The 21735-nt window shown below is 39.9% G+C and overlaps 1 protein-coding gene across 1 annotated transcript; it reads left to right on the forward strand.

The window, feature by feature from the left end:
- The first annotated feature begins 406 nt into the window (after positions 1-406).
- RBP2 (retinol binding protein 2) lies at positions 407-21520 on the forward strand. The gene is made up of 4 exons (XM_036747322.1): positions 407-479; positions 10261-10439; positions 16745-16846; positions 21439-21520. The coding sequence occupies exons 1-4, from the start codon at positions 407-409 to the stop codon at positions 21487-21489; spliced, it is 405 nt and encodes a 134-aa protein (XP_036603217.1). The 3' UTR covers positions 21490-21520.
- The last annotated feature ends 215 nt before the right edge of the window (positions 21521-21735 follow it).

Below are 21735 nucleotides of genomic sequence, written 5' to 3' on the forward strand. Positions count from 1 at the left end.
ATCATTAAGTATAGACTCTAAACATTTTTTCCCCTGAAGTACCAGACAAAATGTTCCAAGTTATGCCTTAAAAGAGTCCCTTATGAGAACACAGACAGCAAATGATAGTCAGAGGAGTCATGGCAGCCCTCTTCAAGGGTCACTGTAGGAACTGCGACCTTCCCTTGGTGACTCTTTCCCAAACTTGGTTTTTCATTCACCTGCAGTCCCATTGAACTTTGTTAAGAAAAGTAAAGTTCTTGGGTGATTGTCCTTCTGACCCTCGAACTCTCTTATCTATCTCCAAAGCCATAAACTATATTCTAACAGGATATAAAATAGCACATTTGAGCTCATTCTCCCTACAGCTCTTGTTTCTGCAGCTTGACATCTGTTGCAACTCGAATCAGGGTCTGAACCAGCCACCATGCCTAGTGACCAGAGTGGAACCTGGGAAATGGAGAGCAATGAGAACTTTGATGGCTACATGAAGGCATTAGGTAAATGTGCATACCCCAAGGGGAAGTGGAATGTCTGGAAGGGAAATGCCTTATCTAAATTGGAAAGGAAAATAGAAGCATTGGGATAATGGAAAGATCCTTGGACCAGGGGATCAGGAGACTTGAATTCAACTACTGGGTATGTCACTTATTTGCTGTGTGACCTTCAACAAATCATTTCCTTTCTCTGGGCTACAGGTTCCTCATCTGTAAAATGGGGGCTTTGGAATAGTTCTTCATAAAGATTCCTCTGATAACTTTAGTCTTTTTGTTACATGCAAGTTACTGTAAAATTTCTCTTCTGAGCCTAGAACAACTGATTAACTCAGGTAATCTTATAAAGGGTGTCACAGTAAGGCTGATACATGTTGAAACAATTGCTCAATTCATAGAGGGGAAAGATCAGTCAAAATATATTCTTTGGAGTGGTGTAGACCAGCTGACTGGTTGCTTGTCAGAATTGTAAAACATGCCTAGAATGCTAAGAGCCAGACTGGTCTTCTGAAGCTTTCTGTCTGACTCTTGGCAGAATCAAGAGTCAAATCTGGTGCCAAGGTGGAACACTCAACAAATAAAGATAACCTAAGCAGCCATTTGGCTTTGGGTAAAGCCAAGTTTCTTTTTAATTTCATCCACCCTTTAAACATTAAGAACTCCTTTAAATGCAAAGCTATTATAATAGATTTTGAGGAGATCTAGATCTGTGATTTCATTGTCCTTGGGAACTCCAAATGAGGAACTTCCCTCTACCAGTACAAATTTGCAATTGCACCAAAAGTTTCAGTGTCTTGTTCAGGGTTACATGTGTGTACATGTCAGGGACAGGACTTGAACCCAGATTTTCCTGATTCCAAGGTCATCTCTCTGTTAACTATATTATATTGCCCTCAGCATGATATTAATACCTTGTAAGGTTTTGAATGATCAAAAGAGATGAAATGAAAGTAAAAATGTCTATATCAAGAAAAAAGTATGTCTGAATTGAAATAAATGAATTCCACCTCTATGTTTACTGCCTATATGACCTTGAACAATTTATTTAACTTTCCTGGGTCTCAGTTTCTTCACTGTAAAATGAGGTTGGACTAATTGACTTCCCATTCTAGATCCGTGATCCCTTTGGTCCTTATGACCTGGACAATATTATATACTGTTAGAGCTAGGAGAGACCCTATAGATCATTTGGTCCAGTTGCCTCATTTTTATCAATGAGAAAACCAAGGTTTAGAGAGACTAAGTGATTTGTCCATTCACACAGCTAGCAGAACAGGGACCCAGGTGCTTTGAATTAAAATCCAGCAGTTTTTCTTCTATAGTTTGCTGTCTTCCATATTCTAGAGGGAATTCCCATTCAAATAGGGATTGGAGTAGAATGATATCAAATGTCCCTTCCAACTTTTATATTCTGTACCTAACCTCGGAGACTGTTATGGAGAATGCCACTGGCAATTCTCTTTGTGGCTTCTATATTGCAAATCAATGACACCTTCAATTTATTATATACCACCAGTGGCCACCATTTTTTGGCTGAGCAATGCTATAATAAGCTACGTTTAAAAAATGTACAGAAGCAGAATACTTACTGAAATCATAGCATTTCAAAGGGAAATAATAGATATCGCTGAAGTTTCAAATTCCATTTTGGGGGGGAGGGGGAATTTATAGCATAAAACTGGGAACCAGGAGTCCTGGATTATAGTCCCACTTCCCCCATTGATATACTATCTTTCTGCTAGTTCATTGACTCTGAGCAAGAATTAGATTGTGAGGCAGTGGGATAAAAGTTAGACTGGAAGTCAGGAAACCTGAGTTCAGGGTACTTTCATCAAATCACTGTGATCTTGGGCATTTAACCTCCCTCAGCCTCCATTCTCTTATTTTTCAAATAAGAATAATAACTGCCCTGTCTACCTCATAGGAATATTGTCAAGATCAGCCAGTCAATAAACACAGAGGTGATATTTATGAAAATTTATGTGTTTTAATACCAAGTCTTATACAATGGGAATTACTTTTATCATGGCTGTCTCCATTTCTCTATAATTAATAAATTCTCTAACTTTCATGCACCCAAGTCTCCACAAAATAAATTGGTGACTTGGCCATTGGCCAATGAGTTTAGTTACTCTATACAGCTTCTGTGGATAATTCATGAACGCAAATTCATTTTGGTGCCTTGGTTTACTCAGGTACATCATCGGTACTATACAGTAAATTGTTCTTCTCCCACTTTCCTATGTGCCGTGGAAACTTAGCCTTGATCAAAGGTGCTTTTATTATGAAATAAGGGCCATAGAATGATAGAATAACCTATATTCACCAAAGGAATAATATGAAGATGGATTCACCAATGTCTGCTGAGGAAAAGGGGATAGGGCAAAAAACATGAAATCCTCATAAGATCATAGACATAAAGCTAGAAGAGACTTTTAAGGCCTTCTATGTCCAACTCCTTCATCTGATAGATGAGAAAACTAAGACCCATCGAGGTTAAGTGACTTGTGCAAGGTTACACAGGTAGGAAGTAGCAGAGTCAGGGCCTGTGATGCCAAGTTTTGCTATCTTTCCACTCTACCTTCTTTTGGCTTCCCTTCAGTTCTGATAACACGATGTCATAGCCAGCGTCCTGGTTCTACAATGTGGAAAATTTAGGTTCAAATCCTTCCTCAGACACTTATTAGAAGTGTGGGCCAGCGCAAGTTACAATACTTCCCTGGGCCTTATTTTCCTCATCTGTAAAATGGGGATAATACTTTACTACTTAATACAGGCATCTATTCTCTTATCTCATGAACAAGGAATTGAGAGAGAGAGACAGAGAGAGAGAGAGAACAAATGCATACCTGTTCCCTTATTTTCCGAAGATGATTTCCCCAGTGTACTGTAATTATAAGTTATATGAACTATAGAACTTCACAGGATCAGTATGAGGATCAGATAAGAGAATATATGTAAAGCTGTTCACAATTTTAAAATGTTATATGTAAGGTATCTATTATTTTCTAGCCCTTTTTCATCTTCTTTTCTTGCAACCAACCTAAAAAAAAATGAGTTAAGTCCCAAATACATGAGATTCCGCTAATCGAAGCCTGTCGCCTGGCCTGGTGTAACAGCAAGCACCCTACATACCCAGGATGGTTTCCTAGCATAGGTTCTTTGATCTGCTTTTAAAGGGGTCAACAATCTTACTTTAATTACATTCACTAGTTCAGGGGAAAAGTCAGCACCCTGAATGTGGAGAAAATACAAGCAGAAAAGAGAAAATACAAGCAGAGAAATTAGCACAAAGACCAACAGACAGGGCTCTAACTGCCCGATCAAAGTGATATTGCTATACACTTTACATACATCACTAGATCAAGAGAGCCTTTACATCTGAGTTAGTCGGGGAGCTCTGAACATATGACTACTCAGTCTCGACCAGGAAATCAAAAGGTCCTTCTCACAAGCGAACACCCAAAGCAAAATACCAATTCAGAATGTATATACACTTCTCAGAGCCAGAAGGCATCACGACCCTAATGACTCAGTGTCTAATTAACTTAGTATCAAAAGGTGTGAAAGCCTTCCTACAAGCAAGCCTCCTCATAAGCAAGCTCCTCATTAAGCAAGTCCCCCCCTCCCCATGGGCTCTATGTGACTCAGAATGTATCACAGCTGGGTTGGAGTTCAAAGCAGTAACACATCCATGATTGAACACATGTGGTCACATAGGCCTATTAATGGACGGGGAAGATCTTCCTATTCCCCTAACATTACACCTGGCTGTCCATAGGAGATTCAAATCTATAAAGTTTGTCTTTGTTGGCGCCAGCCTCCTCCTCTGGGGCCCTTTCTCTCTCTTTAGGTCTGGCTCAGAACACTAGGGCCTTCATACTAAACTCAGACTCATAGAGGTAGGTAGATGTGGCATTTGGAGCCTGACTAGTTTCCCCTGCAAAGGGGCTTTACATTTTAAAGAGGAATTTCATTCCTTATAGTTGTCTGGTGGGGAACAAATTTTCAGAAGTCTGTGGGTATTTTGGGAGGGGTTGGGGGGGAGGGGCAGGGTTCCAAGTTCTCTTCATATCAAAGGTACCCTGTGTGTGAGCCCAGCCCTTCCTGTAGGAAGAAAATCATCTTTAAAATGTGAATTGTCAGGTGCATCCTAAGAAGCAATGATGCAAACATATGCTGGAACTTGTATGTATGTCCTAGAGCCACTTGTAAATAACAGGAGCGTGAGCTAAATTTAGATTTTTCTTTTTTTTTTTTGGTGCAGTGTTTAGCCTACAAATGTTAATGCTTCTGCAAAAACAAATCCTTTCCCTAATTCAAAAAAGGTGAAACTGGCAGCAAACTTTAGCCTATAAAAATCATCTCTCCTTTTTATAATGAAAAAGCATGTGGTTAAAGGTATGCAGCCTGGGCAAAGTAATCCAGTGAATCTAATAAACATTTATTAAGTTCCTGTGTGCCAGGCACTGTGCTAAGCTCTGGGGATACAATGAATAAAAAGAAAGACAGTCCCTGCCCTTAAGGATCTTACAATCTAATGGGGGCAGGGAGGGAACACACAAAGGGAGGCAGGAATGCAGTGGGGTGGGGTAGACCAGTAGGTTCCAGGTGCAGGGGTGTTCCAAGGAGTTGAAACCAGAGGGAACAGTAGATGCAAAGTGGAGGGAGCAGAGTCCAGTGTTGGCCCTCTATAAAGGAAAGCAAGGGGAAGAGTTTGGTACTCTATCCTCCAGCCCTCCACTCAGAGGGGAGAGGTGATGTCAGTCAAAGCTTAAGTTAGCAGCATGGTGATGAACCAGGGAGAGCTGCGGATGCACAGTAAAAGTACCTGTGCTAGCCACCCCAACTGCTTTTCCAGTCCTAGATGGTGATGATGGTGGAAACTTTAAGTAAGTGTTGATTATTCATTCATTAAACACTTAAGCCCTTACTTCACGAAAATCCCTGCCCTAAATGCTAAGAAATGTGAAGCTAAGGTAAGACACGGTTCTCGCCCTTCTGGAGTTTATAAGGAAATAAGGAATAAAAACAGACAGCTACAGGGGCAGCAGGAATTCTCTCTGCCTTAGGCTAGGATAAGTATTAGCTAGGACAGCAAGGTGGTATAGTAGATAAAGCAGCTGGACCAGGACTCAGGAACACCTAAGTTCTAATATGACCTCCAATATTTACTAGCTGTTTTACCCTGGGCAAGTCACTTGGCTTCTGTTTGCCTCAGTTTCCTCAACTGTAAAATAGGGATAGTAAAATCTTATCTCCTGGGTTGTTGTGAGGATCAAATTATATTTGTGAAGTGTGTAGCACATAGTAAGCCCTTAATAAATTCTTATTTCTTTCCTTCCTAGGGAGTAGTAGCTGAGACATTGGGATAGAGGGATACATCCTAAAAAAGGAAACCTCCCTTCCTTTTACATAACCTTTCCTTTCTGATCCGATCTAACACCATTTTGTAGCTTTCTAATATTCTGATCGTGAGTTTCACTAAATGTGAAGACATCACCTAATGAATGGGGTCCTGGATTTGGAGTAAGGAAAACCTAGGTTAAAATCCTACCTTAGATACTTGCTAGCTACATGACCCTAAGCAAGTCATTGGACCTCTTTGCATCTCAGTTTCTCATCTATAAAATGAGGGGTTTGGGCTTCCTAGGCTCCAGCTCTAACTCTACCATCCTAAGGTTTGGTCTCACAAGATTTGGATTTGAATCTTTGCTTTATTAATTACTAGCTTTGAGACCTTGGGACCTTATTTAACCTTCATGATATGCGAATATATGTGTATATGTTAGTGTGTATGAATATATGTGCATATATGTGAATGTGTGTATGTGTGAGTGTATGTCAATGTATATATGCATGTGTGTGTATATGTGAGTGTGTATGCTGATGTATGTGAATGTGTGTGTGTGTATGAATTGTGTATAGGTGTGTTAAGGTGTATATGTCTGAGTGTATGAATGTATATCTATATGTGTGTGAATTTGTGCATGACGATAGAATAGGAGCATGCTCAGTCTAAGATTCTGGACACATAACCCCTCTCTAAATGTGTTAGGAGCAAAAAGAAATGGGATGGAAATAAGGAGAAGATTGTTCTTCCACTCTGTTTCTCACGAGTTTAAAGACAGTTGATGTTTTGAGCATTAAGGAGTTCAGGTTCAAAGACCATTCCGGCTGAGCTTCTGGATGTTGGCTCCTCTCTTAAGAGGACTACACAGAGATCTGGGCTCCTTAATTTACAAAGAGTGCTGCCCTTTAAAACACGAACCTTAGCTTTTTCCACCAGCACATTACAAAGCATTTTCATATTAGCTGGCCAACCAATAGATCAACTTTACGACTTGTATTGTTCAAAATGCAGCTATGAAAAGTACGCTTCAATAAAGTCTCTCCTGGTTGGGTTTTTGGGGGGTGCCTATGTGTGGCAGCTACAAGAATTATATATTACTCAGAAATAGCTTGCCTTTAGACTCTTTCCTCTGAGATCTAAATTCACTTTACCTGGCTATAAATCAGACTCAGAGATATCTTTAATCCATAAAAGCTGATAAAATATGTTTGATAACCATTGGACTAAAATACCAAATAAGAGAACCATTCTTTCTGGTAAGTGGGAAAACAAAATGATTCTGTTCAAGTGTTTGGAGAGGGGTTGGGAGGGGGCATCAGTTGTTGCAATCAAACTCCCTCTCCTTTTGATTAGCAGCACCATGTCAATAGAAAATTTGGTGCCATTTTCCTGAGGAAGTGGGAGGTGACATGATTAACTCACATGTGAAAAAGCTAAAGGGTGGCTATCAGGCCAAGCCATTTTTCATTCCCTAGGAAAAGAAAAAAAAAAACTTAAAACCTGCACTATGTTTTCATTTGCATAGAGCTCCATTTTCAGAGTCCCTAGGAGCTGGTCGGAAATATTGATTGTAGCTGGCAGTGCATATTGGCAAGACCAGGGCAGCCTGAGTCATGAGAGAAAGGTATATAATTTTGGTTCCTTCCTGGGTACCCAGGGGCAAGGACTAATTTTTATCATGTGCCTTTTTTTGAGATGCCTACTAAGCAGAATGTATAGAAAGGCCAGCATAAAGTCTGAATCTCAATTTTGACAAGGCCATCAGGGGTTTTTTCCTCTTGGGTATTTGGGTCTCTACTATGTTCAGTTTTAGTGCTTAACTTACTTATACATTTTAGTACAGTTACAAGAGTAATGATGATCTTGACGATGCTTTTCTCCCAGAGTCCTCTCCCCTCTAGACCAAAATGAGAACAATCTTTTGTCATTATCATCATAACAATGGTGTTATGGAGAAAATCACTTTAAAAACCTTAAAGGGCTATATAACAATATTTTTCTGAGGATAATGATGAAAAATTGTTCTCTTCTTGGTCTAGAGGGGAGAGACCTATAGATGATCTAGACAGTGCAGGTGTCTTACAGATGGAGAAACAGGTTCACAAAAAATAAGTGACTTGCCTATAGGCACACAGCTAAGCAATATGAATTTTGATCTTCCTAAGACCCAGAATATGGGCTCAAATTTCCCCACTCTCAAGTCCCATACTCTTTCTACGACACTCCACTGTCTTTCATTTTTGAGGAGACCTCTTCTCTTTATTCCACCTGGCTCCTGGGTGAAGTGAATCACCTTTTCAACTTCTTAACTGGTTTCTAAATAGCACAGTTCACTAGAGCTCAGGTCTTGGGCCTCAGCTCATAGGGCATGCTAGACAACTGAGGCTATGTCTATATGATGGCAAAATGATTCAGTCAGTTTGATGAAACGTTGAACCAAACTGATTACTTGGGTCATGTAGACAAACTATCCAGGAGACCAGCTGTGGAAAAGGACAGGCGATTGAATCAACTTTTCTTTGATTGTCTGAAGTGAGCAATCATTTGGGTCAAGAAATCATTTTTACCATTAAACACCAGACTAGCCTCCATCAGGCTTGACCTATAACACTTTTCCTCCATTATAAAATGAGGGGTTTGGACTAAATTACCTCTAATGTCACTTCCGGCATTAAATATATGATCATTGGATGGTTCTATAGAATGCCAGTGGAAGAAGAGGTCAAAGTATACTGAAATAGTTGAGGAAGGTTTCGTAGAGGAGCTGGAAATGGAGTTGGGTCTTGTAGAATGAGGGCTAAAGAGATGATTCAATGCAAGGGAAAACTGTGAGTGAAGCGGTGTTAGCAGGAATTATCTGACCTGACGTAGAGAATAAGGAGGATGTGGCCCATCTAAAACAGAAGGTTTGCATTGTGGAGTCGGGAAATAAGGAGGGGTGGACAGTGACATTGTCATTCCTTATTCTTTGACTCTGGGTCAGGAGCAGAGGAATATTGTGAGCGAGGATATAAATATTGTCCTTTGAATATCTTTCCTGTCTCCCTACGAAGAAAGATTTTTAAATGCTTAGAATCCCAAGTTTATCCCTCACTGAATTTTTCAAGGAAGCGTCAAAGTCCAAAACACTTGCTCACTTTATTCAATAAATGCATTTTCCTTCAACGGGAACAATAGGTATCTTAGAAGGCACATGTTTGTGCGTCCTCGTTTGCGTGCGTGTGTGTGTGTGTGTGTGTGTGTGTATGTGTGTGTGTGTGTGTATGTGTGTGTGTGTGTGTGTATGTGTGTGTGTGTGTGTGTGTGTATGTGTGTGTGTGTGTGTGTGTGTGTTTGGGGGGATGGTGGAGATGAAAGGGGAAACATTTATATAATTCTAGGGTTAGGCAACCCGACTGAACTATTTAAAATCTGCTACCTAAATGCTAGCTGTGAGGGGCAGAGATATTAGAGGTGCAAAGAAGTCACAGAGACCGTGTCCCTATTTCTCTTCTGACCCTGCAGGCTGTGATACTTCAGAGTGTTACTGGATGCTTCCTTAGACCAGGAAGTCATCTAAATGAACTGACAGAGAACTGAAAGGGTTTAAAGTGTGTTTTCTCCAACTGGGACTGGTTTTAGAAAGAGCAGCCCTGGGCGTGGGAAGCAATTGGTGTTGAGCAGGGATTGCATGTGATGGCAAGAGTAAGATAACTTTCATCCATCTGTGTAAGGAGTAAACCTCCAAATAAGTAGAATTGTAATTCAGCTAGGTCATAGAAGTCCCTGCGGCAATGGGAGGAGAGACAGATAAGAAAGACACTCGTATCTCAACAAGACAGAAGCGCTACATAAACCAAGACTGTGTATCTTTAAATTTCAACACATTTAAGAGTAGAACAAATCCAGTACTGTTCAAGGATAATTTCAAAACTTCTCCAGAACTATTCTAAAGCTGCAGTGTTAGAAGATCCAACATCTTACATGGAATCAGAGCCATGGTCCATCCAGTCCAGGATATAGCTTCTAATGGGATCATCAACATACCTGTGGTGGAAAAATGTTGTGAGTCAGGCCTAAGGGAGGCTAGTCTGGTGTTTCAGGTTAAAAATTGAATCTTGGTCTTCCTGGCTCTTCACTCTATTCACTATTTTATGCCTAACATCCAATTTGCTTCAGAATTGATGCATTAAGAGAAACAGAATTGGTGAACTTTTTGTTCCCTGCTGCAGGAAGTTCACTGGCCATTCAAGACACTGGGACACTACCACAATCCCGAACCCACCCCCACCTCCCCAGCTGCTACAGGAGGACAGCTATTAATTAACATATAAATAATGGAAAGATACCTGACTATAATCTTTATCTCATAGATGTTGAATGTTCAGTCTTGTTAAAGAAATGAATGAGTCTAGCTTAGAGCATCATAAACTCAATGACTCTCTTTGCCAACAGATATTGATTTTGCCACCCGAAAGCTTGCCAAGCACCTCAGTCAGACAAAGATAATCATTCAAGATGGCGATCACTTCAAGGGAAAAACAACTAGCACACTCCGGAACTATGAATTGGAGTTCACTGTTGGAGTTGAATTTGATGAGCACACTAAAGGACTGGATAATAGACATGTTAAGGTACTAGCCTGGGCTTTGATTTTGCATTTCCAACAGCATTTAATACAAGGGCAAAGCATTCTGGGTGCACCATAGAAAAGTAATGTGAACAGTTAGGAGAGCTGGAGGTGGAGGAAGCAGAGCTTTACAATGCTATCAGTGAACAGAAGAGGATGGAGCTTTCCCTTTTCGCGATGAATGAATGCAAAAGTGGGTCATATATTAAAAACCAGACTCTAATTTCCTGAATTATTTTTAGATTGTAGAAATACATGCATGCATATACATACATATGCATATGTGTGTATGTCTATACATGTGTATATATAACCATATACATATATATAGTATCTAGGTGACATCATGGAGTTATATGTATACGTGTATATGTACATATAAATAAACATACATATGCCTGTATATATATATATATATATATACATGTGTGCATATACATACACAATACACACACACATATGTATAGTAACTAGGTGATGCAGTGGATGGAGTGCTGGGCCTTGAATCAGGAAGACCTGAGTTCAAATCTAGCTTCAGACACTTCCTAACCGTGTGACCCTGGGCTAGTGTTTTCTCATCAATAAAATAGGGATAATGATAGCTCCTACATCACAGGGTTGTTGTGAGAATCAAATGAAATAAAAATTATAAAGCATTTAGCACAGTGTCTGGCACATGGTAAGTAGCTAGGTGGCAGTGGAGAGAGCACTGAGCCTGGAGTCAGGAAGACTCATCATCCTGAGTTGAAATCTGGCCTCAGACACTTACTAGCTGTGTAACCTTGGGCAAGTGACTTAACCCTGTTTGCCTCAGTTTCCTCATCTGTAAAATAAGCTGGAGAAGGAAATGGCAAAGCACTCCAGTATCTTTGCCAAGAAAACCTCACATGAGATCAGAAAGAATGCGACACAACTGAATAACAAGAAATACATATCTATATCTACATATCTATACATGTATACATACATATGTACGTATATGTATCTTACTATTAGTATTATCTGGGATATGTATGCATCCATACATATACATGCATATGTGTATATATGCATATCTATAAATAAATGGGCCACTTATGCCAAGGGCAGATTAGTAGTATCTTCCACCATCAGAGCTGAGACCCTCAAATAATTCAAATAACCGAAGAAAGTCTCAGAGTCATATAATGGTAATAAAGTCCTAACCTTTTATACTATAGGTGAGGCAGAGCCTCCCACAGGACTTTACCCACACAATCATGTGTAAAACATGGTCATATATTCAAAGTAGCAGCGACATGGTATAGCATGGAGAAGGGACAGAAATGAAATATAAAAACCCAGCCATCTAAGACCATTCATTCACTCTAGGAGTAAATGTCTCTATGCATCTTAATAGTCCCAGAAGGCATCATACAGTATTACGTAGGACATGGAGAAATGATTGACACATGTCAATTCAACAGACCTTTATTAAGTCACTTATATACTCTCTAAACTTTGGTTTCCCCATTTGTAAAATGTGGATAATGTTCCACTTACCTCTCAGGGTTGTTGTTAGGATCAAATGAGATAACAAGAATAAAGCACTTAGAAGATCTTACTGTGCTATATAATAATAGATCTAGAAATGGAAGCAACCCCAGAGGACAGCCAATCCAACACCTTCCTTTGACAGTAAAAGAAAAGAGTCTCAGGGACTCTCAGGGGATCCCCTAAGATGACACAGGCAATAATTGTCAGGGAGGATTTGCATCCAGGATCTCTGATTCCAGAGTCATGAGGTACCATGTCTATGCAGATGTGAGGCATCGTTATTATTACCATTTATATAGCACACATCATGAATCATATTATCTTTCCACATATTGTTATCTCCTCAGCTACACTGCAATCTCCTTCAGGGAAAAGAGTACATAATCAATTTTTTTTTTTGCATCCTCAACCCACACCCAATTACAACCCAGATCATCTAACACATTGCCTCACAAACAGTAGAATCTCTAAATGCACTGGTGACTTTGCTGATTTTGTGGAAACGGTCTCTGCCTTCAGGTCTTTGCAGGAGTATGTTATTATTATATTATTAATATAATATTATGATGTTAATACGGTATATTGTTAGGTGGATGCACGTACATAAGTCCAAAGGAGATCAAAGTGATTCTACACAACTAGGAGGGAGCACCTAAGCTGAGCTTTCAAGGAACCTAATGGTTCTAACAGGTGGAGGTGAGGAGCAAGTATGTGCCAGGCACAGTGATGAGATCCTGAGTCATCAAGAAAAAGCTCTATTTTATTTAGTGGGTTCTGTTTAAAAAGGCTAGAACAAACAAACAAAAAAGCATAAGTTTTGTTTTTTCCTTTTTTTTTCTTCCCCAAAATTCACTTCTATAGGAAACATCATTTTCTTATGATGTTGGATAGGTGAGGAGTTTCTGTGTTATGAAGACTGAAAGCTAATTCATCGGAAATCAGAACTAATGCCAAAGCTTGCCAGAGAATTTGCATCATTCTTCTGTTCTAATGTCAGCTCAAAATGAATATTGTACATCATTTAATTTATTTCCATTTCTCTTCAGATCTGGTTGTCTGCTCACTAGAAACCAGGCCAGTCCTCTAGACTTATTCTTCTATGACCTCTTATGGCATATCGACTCTTCATTTCTCTCAGAATAATCAATTTTCCCAAACTTTTTGCTGATGACGAGAGTATCCCATCTGTTCATAACCATCCTGCCTCTTCCTCAGTCCTTAATAGACTCTCTTCCCTTTAAATCTTGTCCACCCTCAATATCAGCTGCTAATCCCATTAAATATATGAAATCCCCTTTGCAGTATCTCTTCTATTTTGGCTACAACAACCAGAAAAGAGGGTTGGGAGGGAAGCCAGGTTAGAGACCAGATGGGATGTGTAGGATTCTCCAAGAGCCCCTGGGCAAAGGTCTGGATTCTACCTACCATCATTCCCTATCTGCTTTTAGCCATTTTATTAGAGTGCTCTGCCTAAAAGGATCCTCAAGGATGTTATAAGTCTCCGTATTTCAAAAACGGATTCTAAAGCATGGGAGTAGAGTGCTATACTCCTATGTATACATACATATGTGTACATATGCATATATATACATGTATGTATATCTATGAGTATATACACACATGTTCAGTTACTCGGTTATATCCAACTCTTCATAACCCCATGAAGCTTTCTTGTCAAAGATACTGGAGTGGTTTGCTATTTCTTTATCTAATATAGATATACATGCGTGTATATTATATACATGCATGTATATGTATTTGTATATATATTACATATGTTTATATAATACAAGAGTATTATATAGTATTATTTTTAATCATACTAATAATTTTACTGCAGGGAGCTGCCAGTGAGGGAACTCTATCAGTTCTGCAATTTATGTTTTAGAGACTTGCTTAGGGTCACTGAGATCTCAGTCAAATCTAGATTTTCCTGATTCTGAGCCCAGCTCGCTATCCACTGAACTATGTTGCCTCATGAGATGTTATATGAACATGATTAGTAGATAAATATTTGGGAATTGCCTGAGGCACATAAAGGTTAAGTAACTTGCTCAGTAGCATCATATTAAAGTGTTGGTGTAGTGGAGAAAGTTCTGGACTTGGAGGCAGGAAGGACTAGGATCAAATCTGACCTAAGGTGCCTATTAATTGTGTAACCAAGGGCAAGTCACGTGACCTCTTTAGAGGCCTAAGTATCTTCACCTGCAAAATCAGAAGGTTGGACTAAATGCCCTCAGAGATCTAGTCCAGCTCTAAAGCTATGATCCTATATAGATTACATTCTTAATAGCAAGGACAAAATCATAGAATATTTCTACCCTGCTCTCCATAGTACGAGTCTTTTAAGTACCTTAAAACCAGTCCCAGGACAAACTGAAAAGTAAAACAATTAGGTTGTGGTGTCTCTTTTTCCTGTAATATCAATTTTCCTCCTTCTGCACAGATACTTAGTGCCTGACTTCATGCTGCCCAGGGCCCCTAATGGCAGCACCCTACTCAAGCTTGTCTTTTGAACAATTTTCCATGTTCCAGATCTTCCCTTCATCCTATTTCCCATCCAAATATAGTCATTTTCCTTTATTCCTTTCCCTCAGGACCCTGCTAAGTGACTTGATATTCTCATGACCTAATTTTCCCTAAGGTGTTAATGTCTAATAATGGCTAGACATCTGTTCACTTTCCAGGTAGGGTGTGCATTTTATCCATTGCCTTAATAGAAATGAATAAGTTTAGTGGTGAAGATTTTAGGTACTCTGACAGGACAGTGGGGAGAGATTTGGGGGAAGGATGCTTTTCCTGGAACCCTTCAAATTGTACATGTAGGCAGTCACCTACTCTATGTGTGAAACCAGCTCTGTGAGCACTCTCTATTTGGAATTATTTTCCTTTATCTTCTTCCTTGCAAGATTCTGACTTCCATCTCTGTTTATAACCTCCTTTCCCATCTGCTCTTTTGAAGATAATTGAGTCTCTTTCAAGTGTTCTGTGATATGGGAGATGAAGGGTGCCATATAAAAATGAATTGAATGGTGGTATATTGAATGTTATTAAAAGAGTTTCTTAGCCTCCCTCTTACTGTCTGTTTCACATTGGAGGAAAGGTATTAATGTTGCAGCTACTCCTGTGATTCATTGATGCCCAGTTACTTTCTGGCTAGAATAACTTTGAAACTGACCATTCTAGTTGGATTCTTGAAATAATAAGTGATGGCAGTCTTCTTATTGAAAATGACTATCATTATCGAATATTATTATCAGTAGGATTCAAATTATGTAATCAAGTGGGCAGATTTTTTTTACATAAAATACCATTTCAACAAACTCAGCAAAGTCACCAGTGCATATAGAGATTCTACTGTTTGTGAGGCAATGTGTTAGATGGTCTGGGCTGTAATTGGGTGTGGGGTTGAGGGTGCAAAAAGAAGACAATTTGATTATGTACTCTTTTCCCTGAAGGAGCTTGCAGTGTAGCTGAGAAGATAACAACATGTGAAAAGATAACATGATTCATGATGTGTGCTATATAAGTGGTATACAACGCCTCCAATCTTGAGAGTCATGGTACCTCATTACTCTGGAATCCGAGATCCTGGATGCAAATCCTGTCTCACAATTATTGCCTGTGTCACCTTAGGGGATCCCCTGAGACTCTGTTTCCTTTTATTGTCAAAGGAAGGTGTTGGATTAGATATCCTCTGAGCTTGCTTCCATCTCTAGATCTATAATTATATAGCACAATAAGATTTGCAAAGTGCTTTATTCTTGTTATCTCATTTGATCCTAACAACAACCCCATGAGGTAGGTGGTATCATTATCTACATTTTATGGATGAGGAAACTAAGGTTCCCCAGGTTCCCCCTGGTAAGTATGTGAGGGAAGATTTGAACGTGACTCCAGGTGTAGTCATCTATACACCATGCCACACTGTCTCTCACAGACAAGAAGGTACAGACAATGAGGGTGGTAGCCCATAAGTGAAAGGAAACATCATTGTGGGATGGATGGTTGAGGATGCTATTCATGGTGAAGGTAGACCTTGAGTTGATCCTTGAAGGTCAGGTAGGATTTAGAGGGGCAAACTAATAGAAAGAGTGTTGACCTTGGAGGGCTGAAATCAGAGTCACCGGACCTCTGTTCAAATCTTGGTTTTGATGCTTACCACCTTTATGATGTTAGGTAAGCCATTTAACCTTCGTGGGTCTCAGTTTACTCATCTGTAAAAGACATCCAAGGACCCTTCTAGCTCTATGACTCTGCTCCCAGATAGCTAGAAAGGAAAGGTAAGGGGATTGAATATGGGGAGAATATTGAACAGGGGGCAGCTATAGGTGGCACAGTGAGTAGAGCACTGGCCCTGGAGTCAGGAGGACCTGAGTTCAAATCCAGCCTCAGACACTTGACACACTTACTAGCTGTGTGACCTTGGGCAAGTCACTTAACCCCAATTGCCCTCCCCTCCCCCCTCCAAAAACAAAACAAAAGAATATCGAACAAAAGCACAGAGATCAGATAGAACTGACAAACTGCCTGATATGTGGGAGGGAGGGGTGAGTAGGAGAGACAGTATTTGGACCAATTTGACTGGAGTGTGTATAGCAGGATAGTAGGAAGGAAGGTTTAAAATGTCAAGGTCTTAAATGCCTGAAGTCCAGACTTTATCCGGGAGATAAGGAAGATGGTGATAAGAAGAAATGACTGAAATATCTTAGAGGAATTTTAGCAGATATCTTTCATTAGTTTGTCCTCTTAGGCCTTCTCACCTGGATTTCCCTGACTTTCTGACTCTTACAGACTCTAGTGACCTGGGACGGGGATAAGCTTGTGTGTGTGCAGAAGGGAGAGAAGAAAAACAGAGGGTGGAAGCAGTGGATTGAAGGAGGAAAACTGCACTTGGTAAGAGTTGGTTTTCATTTACTCTACCCCTATCTTTCCAAAAATAACCCACAATGTTTACCCAATGAGACTCCTCAATGAGAAAAAAAAAAAGGCCCACTCTACTCTCTTGAGTTCCAGCCAAAGGCACATCATCGCATAGACCAGAAAGCCGTTTCTATCCTGCCCAGGGGAATCTAGGAAACAATCTTGATAGCAGCTTCTGTGAACTGTTGCATTATTTTTAAAGCTCTAAATGCTGAGTTAGGAATCTAAGATTCAAGGAGAAGAGCAAGGAACCTGCAAAAGACCATCTGGATCTGGGGAGAGAAATGAATATGGAGCTAAGGCAAGTCTGAGGAGAACCGAAAGAAATATCCTGCTGTCTGGAAAAGAGAGATCAAAAAGCAGGAACAGAAAAGAGAATCAGAATCACTAGCATTCAGACATGCAAAGAATCTTGGAGGTGCGACCACCTCATTTTACAAAAGAGGGAAACTAAGGTTCAAAAGCAAAGTGATGTATGTAAAGTCACACAACAAATTAGAAACAGAGCTAGAAAGAAGGAGTTGGGAAATCATCATAAGACATACAAGGATATAGGGTCTACAAGTGAGCAGCTACATGGCACAGTGGATAGAATGCCAGGCCTAGACTCAGAAAGACTCACCTTTCTAGATTCAAATCTGGCCTCCAACATGTGCTATCTGTGTGACCCTGGGCAAGTTGCTTCACCCTGTTTGCCCCAATTTCCTCATTTGTAAAATGAGCTAAAGAAAGAAACAACAAACCAGTCTAGTATCTTTGCCAAGGAAACCCCAAATGGGGTCACAAAGAGTGAGACAGAATAGAAAACAACTGAAAAAAACAAAAATACTCTATAAGTACACATTTTGAAATTCTCTTGGTCAGAGAGAAGCTGTATCTACACATCATAAAGTATCTAGTCGGTTTAGTAGGGGAAAAATTAAATTGTAAAAAATTGCTTCTAGTATCCTGAGAATCCAGAGTCTGGTTGATGAACTCAATTGTTCCCTTTTCAATTCAATGTGAAAGACTGAATGAGTTTGATATAGACTGAGTGACAGCAAAGAAGTAATGACAATCACAACCATCGCTGTACCCATCACTTTTGCTTCTTTGAAGTTCTCTCCATTAACCTCCACTTCTATAACTTTACCCAAGGGACTGGTATAGCTGCTTCCACCACACAGGCCTGGTCTTCAAGGCTACTGTGCTTCCCTGGCTCTCTTGGCCTAGGTGTGGACAAAGCCTTCTTTTTTTCATTAAACTGGGAAAATGTCAGGATGTCTCAAAAGGAACTTTCTTGGAAGACAAGCTAGATTTAAAAGGCACATAAACTGACAAAGTAAGGATTTCACATCCTAATTTGACTTTGCTTAGCTGCAAAATGGCATTGTTGGCACAACGTAGGGGTACTCAGCCTTTGTCTATTTCTTACTCTTCCGTCTTGAACCTCTATATTCTTCAGCAAAGCTTTGTCTTTCACCTGTGGGTGTAGGCTAGCATCTGGGCCTAGTCTCAGTAGGAGATGCATGGTCTTGAGGGTAGACACCATTATAGGAGAAGCCCAGATGCCTTATATAAGCTCCCTCTATCTACTAGCTAAAGAATTCAAGGATTTCCTTTTGGAAAATCTTCATATTGGGTTGGACCTTCCATTCTGCCTATTTTCCCCTTTCAACTGCTTTCAACATTCAGTTTTGTTGTAGAGTAGAGATGACTGATATATACAGGGCCCTGCTGTTCTTAAGCCTTGGCTCAGAATGATGGCTCTAGTCAGCCCTGCAGGTTCTCTTTGATGCCTCATTCAAATTTCCCCAATTAGTGGTCTTCCAGAATTCTGTCACAATAGCTTTATGATATCAAAAGTTTAAAACATATAATACCAATAAGCAGCTCCTACCATCAGCAATTTATTTTAATCCTTCAAGTATTTATTTATTAAGCCCCATACTATGAAAAAAGCAGTTTGTTAAATACTGTTTTGTCTCTAGTGATTTATATTCCAGCCTATACGTGTGCATCTATCCAGGTTGATGGTTCAGTGGATACAGTACTGGATCTAGAGTTACGAAGACCTAAGTTCAAATGCAGCCTCAGACACTAGTTTTGTGACTCTTGGCAGGTCATTTCTGGCTGCTTCAGTTTTTTTTAATCTGTGAAATTAGGATTGATAATAACAAACTCCTCAGAGTTGTTGTAAAGATAAAAATGACACAGTCTATGCAAAGTATTTTGCAAACCTTAATATGCTACATGAATATCAGCTAGTGTTTGGTGTAGTATCTTTCCATACATTTGACTTAGCTAGGTCAACCCAACATGCTAGGCACATTCATTGAATCATGTTAACATTGTGCTGCAGGGGTTTTGGATTGGAGTTGGACCCTTTTGACGATATATGGGTTCTGGCCTCCTGCTAAAGGACATATGTGCTCAGAAAGGGCCAAGCTCCATGGGAAGTTCTCCAATCCAACATCATGCTATGATTTCATGGATACCAGTGGAGCACCTGGGCCATGCAGATACCCTTCATTCTCACTCTGTGATCAATCTATCTTTTTTTACAGTCATGTATTTCTCTGGTGACAACCATTACACTAGTTCTACTGTATAATCCCTTACATGTAATGTTTCTGGATCTACTCACATCCCATATATGTATGCTGCTCCATTGTTTATTGACTTTTGGGGAGATTCAACCTCACTTCGTCAAAGACTATATTATTCCACAACAACTTAAAGAATATTGGCATTAAAAAGATGGTTCTTTGTTTCAAGAAAAAAACTTGAGGTCATCATAAGAATTGGGCAATCTCCCCAAGATCATTCGGGCTATTCACCCTCCTGGACAATTCAGAGTCTGCCTCAATGTCTCACCAAGATGTATATGCACCATAGGTTGCCCATTCAACTGTGTGTTGGAGTCTAGACAGTAGGCAGTCTTCATTCTTCACTTGGTTTTGTCTATGTGGATAGTTTAGGCAAACTGTTTTGTAGTGTTTGCAAAAAGAAACCTCCGACCATTCAACCAACCAACAAACGCTTAAGTTCTTAGGCACTGTGCTGAATGTTAGAGATACAAAGAAAGAGCAGAAACAGTCTCCATTCTCAAGGAACTTGGGGGGAGGGGATGAGAACATGTACACATATAGTGCACCTAAGTATATACAAGATGCAAAGTAAGTCACTTGTAAAATAGGCACTGAATAAACAAAAATCAATTAAGACCCAGTGCCACAATGCCTTCTCTGTACCCATCAGGGAACTAGTGGGTTTACTATCATCCAAACATATTTTTCTTATTTCAGTCTTGCAATGTTACCTTTCAAGGTTCAATTTTCTTAAAGAAAGCACTAATAGGGCATCTAGGTGGCACAGTGAATAGAGCACCAGCCCTGGAGTCAGGAGGACCTGAGTTCAAATCCAACCTCAGACACTTGACACACTTACTGCCTGTGTGACCTTGGGCAAGTCACTTAACCCCAATTGCCCTGCCTCCCCCACCTCAAAAAAAAAAAAGAAAACACTAATAATAAGTACTTTAGTTTTGGCAAAGTGCTTTCATTTGATCCTCACAACAACTCTGTGAGGACTGTTTTTAGTCCCATTTTGCAGCTAAGGAAACCAAGGCTGAGAGAGGCTGAGTGACTAGACAGGATTAACTGGCTAGTAAGTCATTGTGGCAGAATCTGAACTCAAAACTCGCCTGGTTCCATGTCAGCACCACCTAGCTGCCTCATTTTTTGTATGACTCACATAGCCCCTGGTCTAGAAGTACCATTCACTTTGCATTGTATCGCACAGCTTACTGAGTTAGGATAAATCTAAAATGGTTTTCTTTGCTCCTCTTTTTGAGATGTTGCATATTAAAAACATTGCAAAAATGTCTCTGCCCCAAGGGGTTGTATTTTTCCTTCAATTCCAATGTTTGTGGGGATTCTAAGACTCCATATCCCTTACACTTTCAAAGGGTCATTACGAGTAATATAAAGCCCATTTTCTTCTATCTAAACCAAAACCAATGTCCTAGTCAGCTGACAGGCAGGGCTTTAATACCTTTCTGCAACATAAATCCAAAATTTGCCAATAGTTCCTCCAGGCAAAGTTCTAATTATCTACCTCCCACATTGGGCTGAGCTCCCTTACAAACCCAAGACCTAATGGAGTGAAGGAACATCATTCTATTGAGCAGCTTCTCCCTCTCCTTTCACTTTTAAAAGCTTTTCCTGCTCTATTTCCTACCTTCTTGGTTGCTTCATTACTTCTAATAAATTAGACCATGTTGTTTTAATCATAGAGTATCAGCAATCCCACTATTAGAGCTTGATTTCAATACATTTTTCATTTTTAGAGTTGTAAAAGCTCAATCCCCAAGTCAGAACCTAATCACCACGACCCTACAGTGTATGCTGGCTCACTGGCTTCATGAAATACACATTAACAAAAGCTTTTGAAAGTCTTCCTTTTTCCTACGGTCATTCACTTCATCTCTCCCTGAGAAATCAAGGGTCACAGTACAGGCCAAGGCACCAAAAGGGAATAAAGTCTGCTTGCTCCCCATTAACTGCTCATTTTTCACATTGTAGGAGCTGACATGCGAAGACGAAGTGTGCCATCAAGTATTTACGAAGAAGTAGCTGTGGACCAGGAAACCTGTTGAGTTACCACTTAGGAATTATTTCATTTGTTTTGTGAAAAAGCTTCAGATCATCCTCCTACTCTTGACAGTGCCTCGAGAATGTGTCTGTGTGGAGTTGTAAGCAGAGGCAAATGTGTGAGAGTGACAAACAAATATTTCCTCTTTGTGAGCTGGCATTAAATTAAAAATAATGTTTAAAAAACTCAGTGAGTTGTCTTGAAAGTCCTGTATGTCTCTTCATGTC

This window comes from Trichosurus vulpecula, chromosome 2, assembly GCF_011100635.1.
Source record: "Trichosurus vulpecula isolate mTriVul1 chromosome 2, mTriVul1.pri, whole genome shotgun sequence".
Classification (NCBI taxonomy): domain Eukaryota; kingdom Metazoa; phylum Chordata; class Mammalia; order Diprotodontia; family Phalangeridae; genus Trichosurus; species Trichosurus vulpecula.

Bases quoted from the DNA above. Each gene is read 5' to 3' on its own strand.
- RBP2 (XM_036747322.1), top strand. From the start codon at position 407: ATGCCTAGTGACCAGAGTGGAACCTGGGAAATGGAGAGCAATGAGAAC. The intron at 480-10,260 runs GTAAATGTGCAT...CTTTGCCAACAG, and splicing joins TGGCTACATGAAGGCATTAG to ATATTGATTTTGCCACCCGA. The intron at 10,440-16,744 runs GTACTAGCCTGG...TGACTCTTACAG, and splicing joins TGGATAATAGACATGTTAAG to ACTCTAGTGACCTGGGACGG.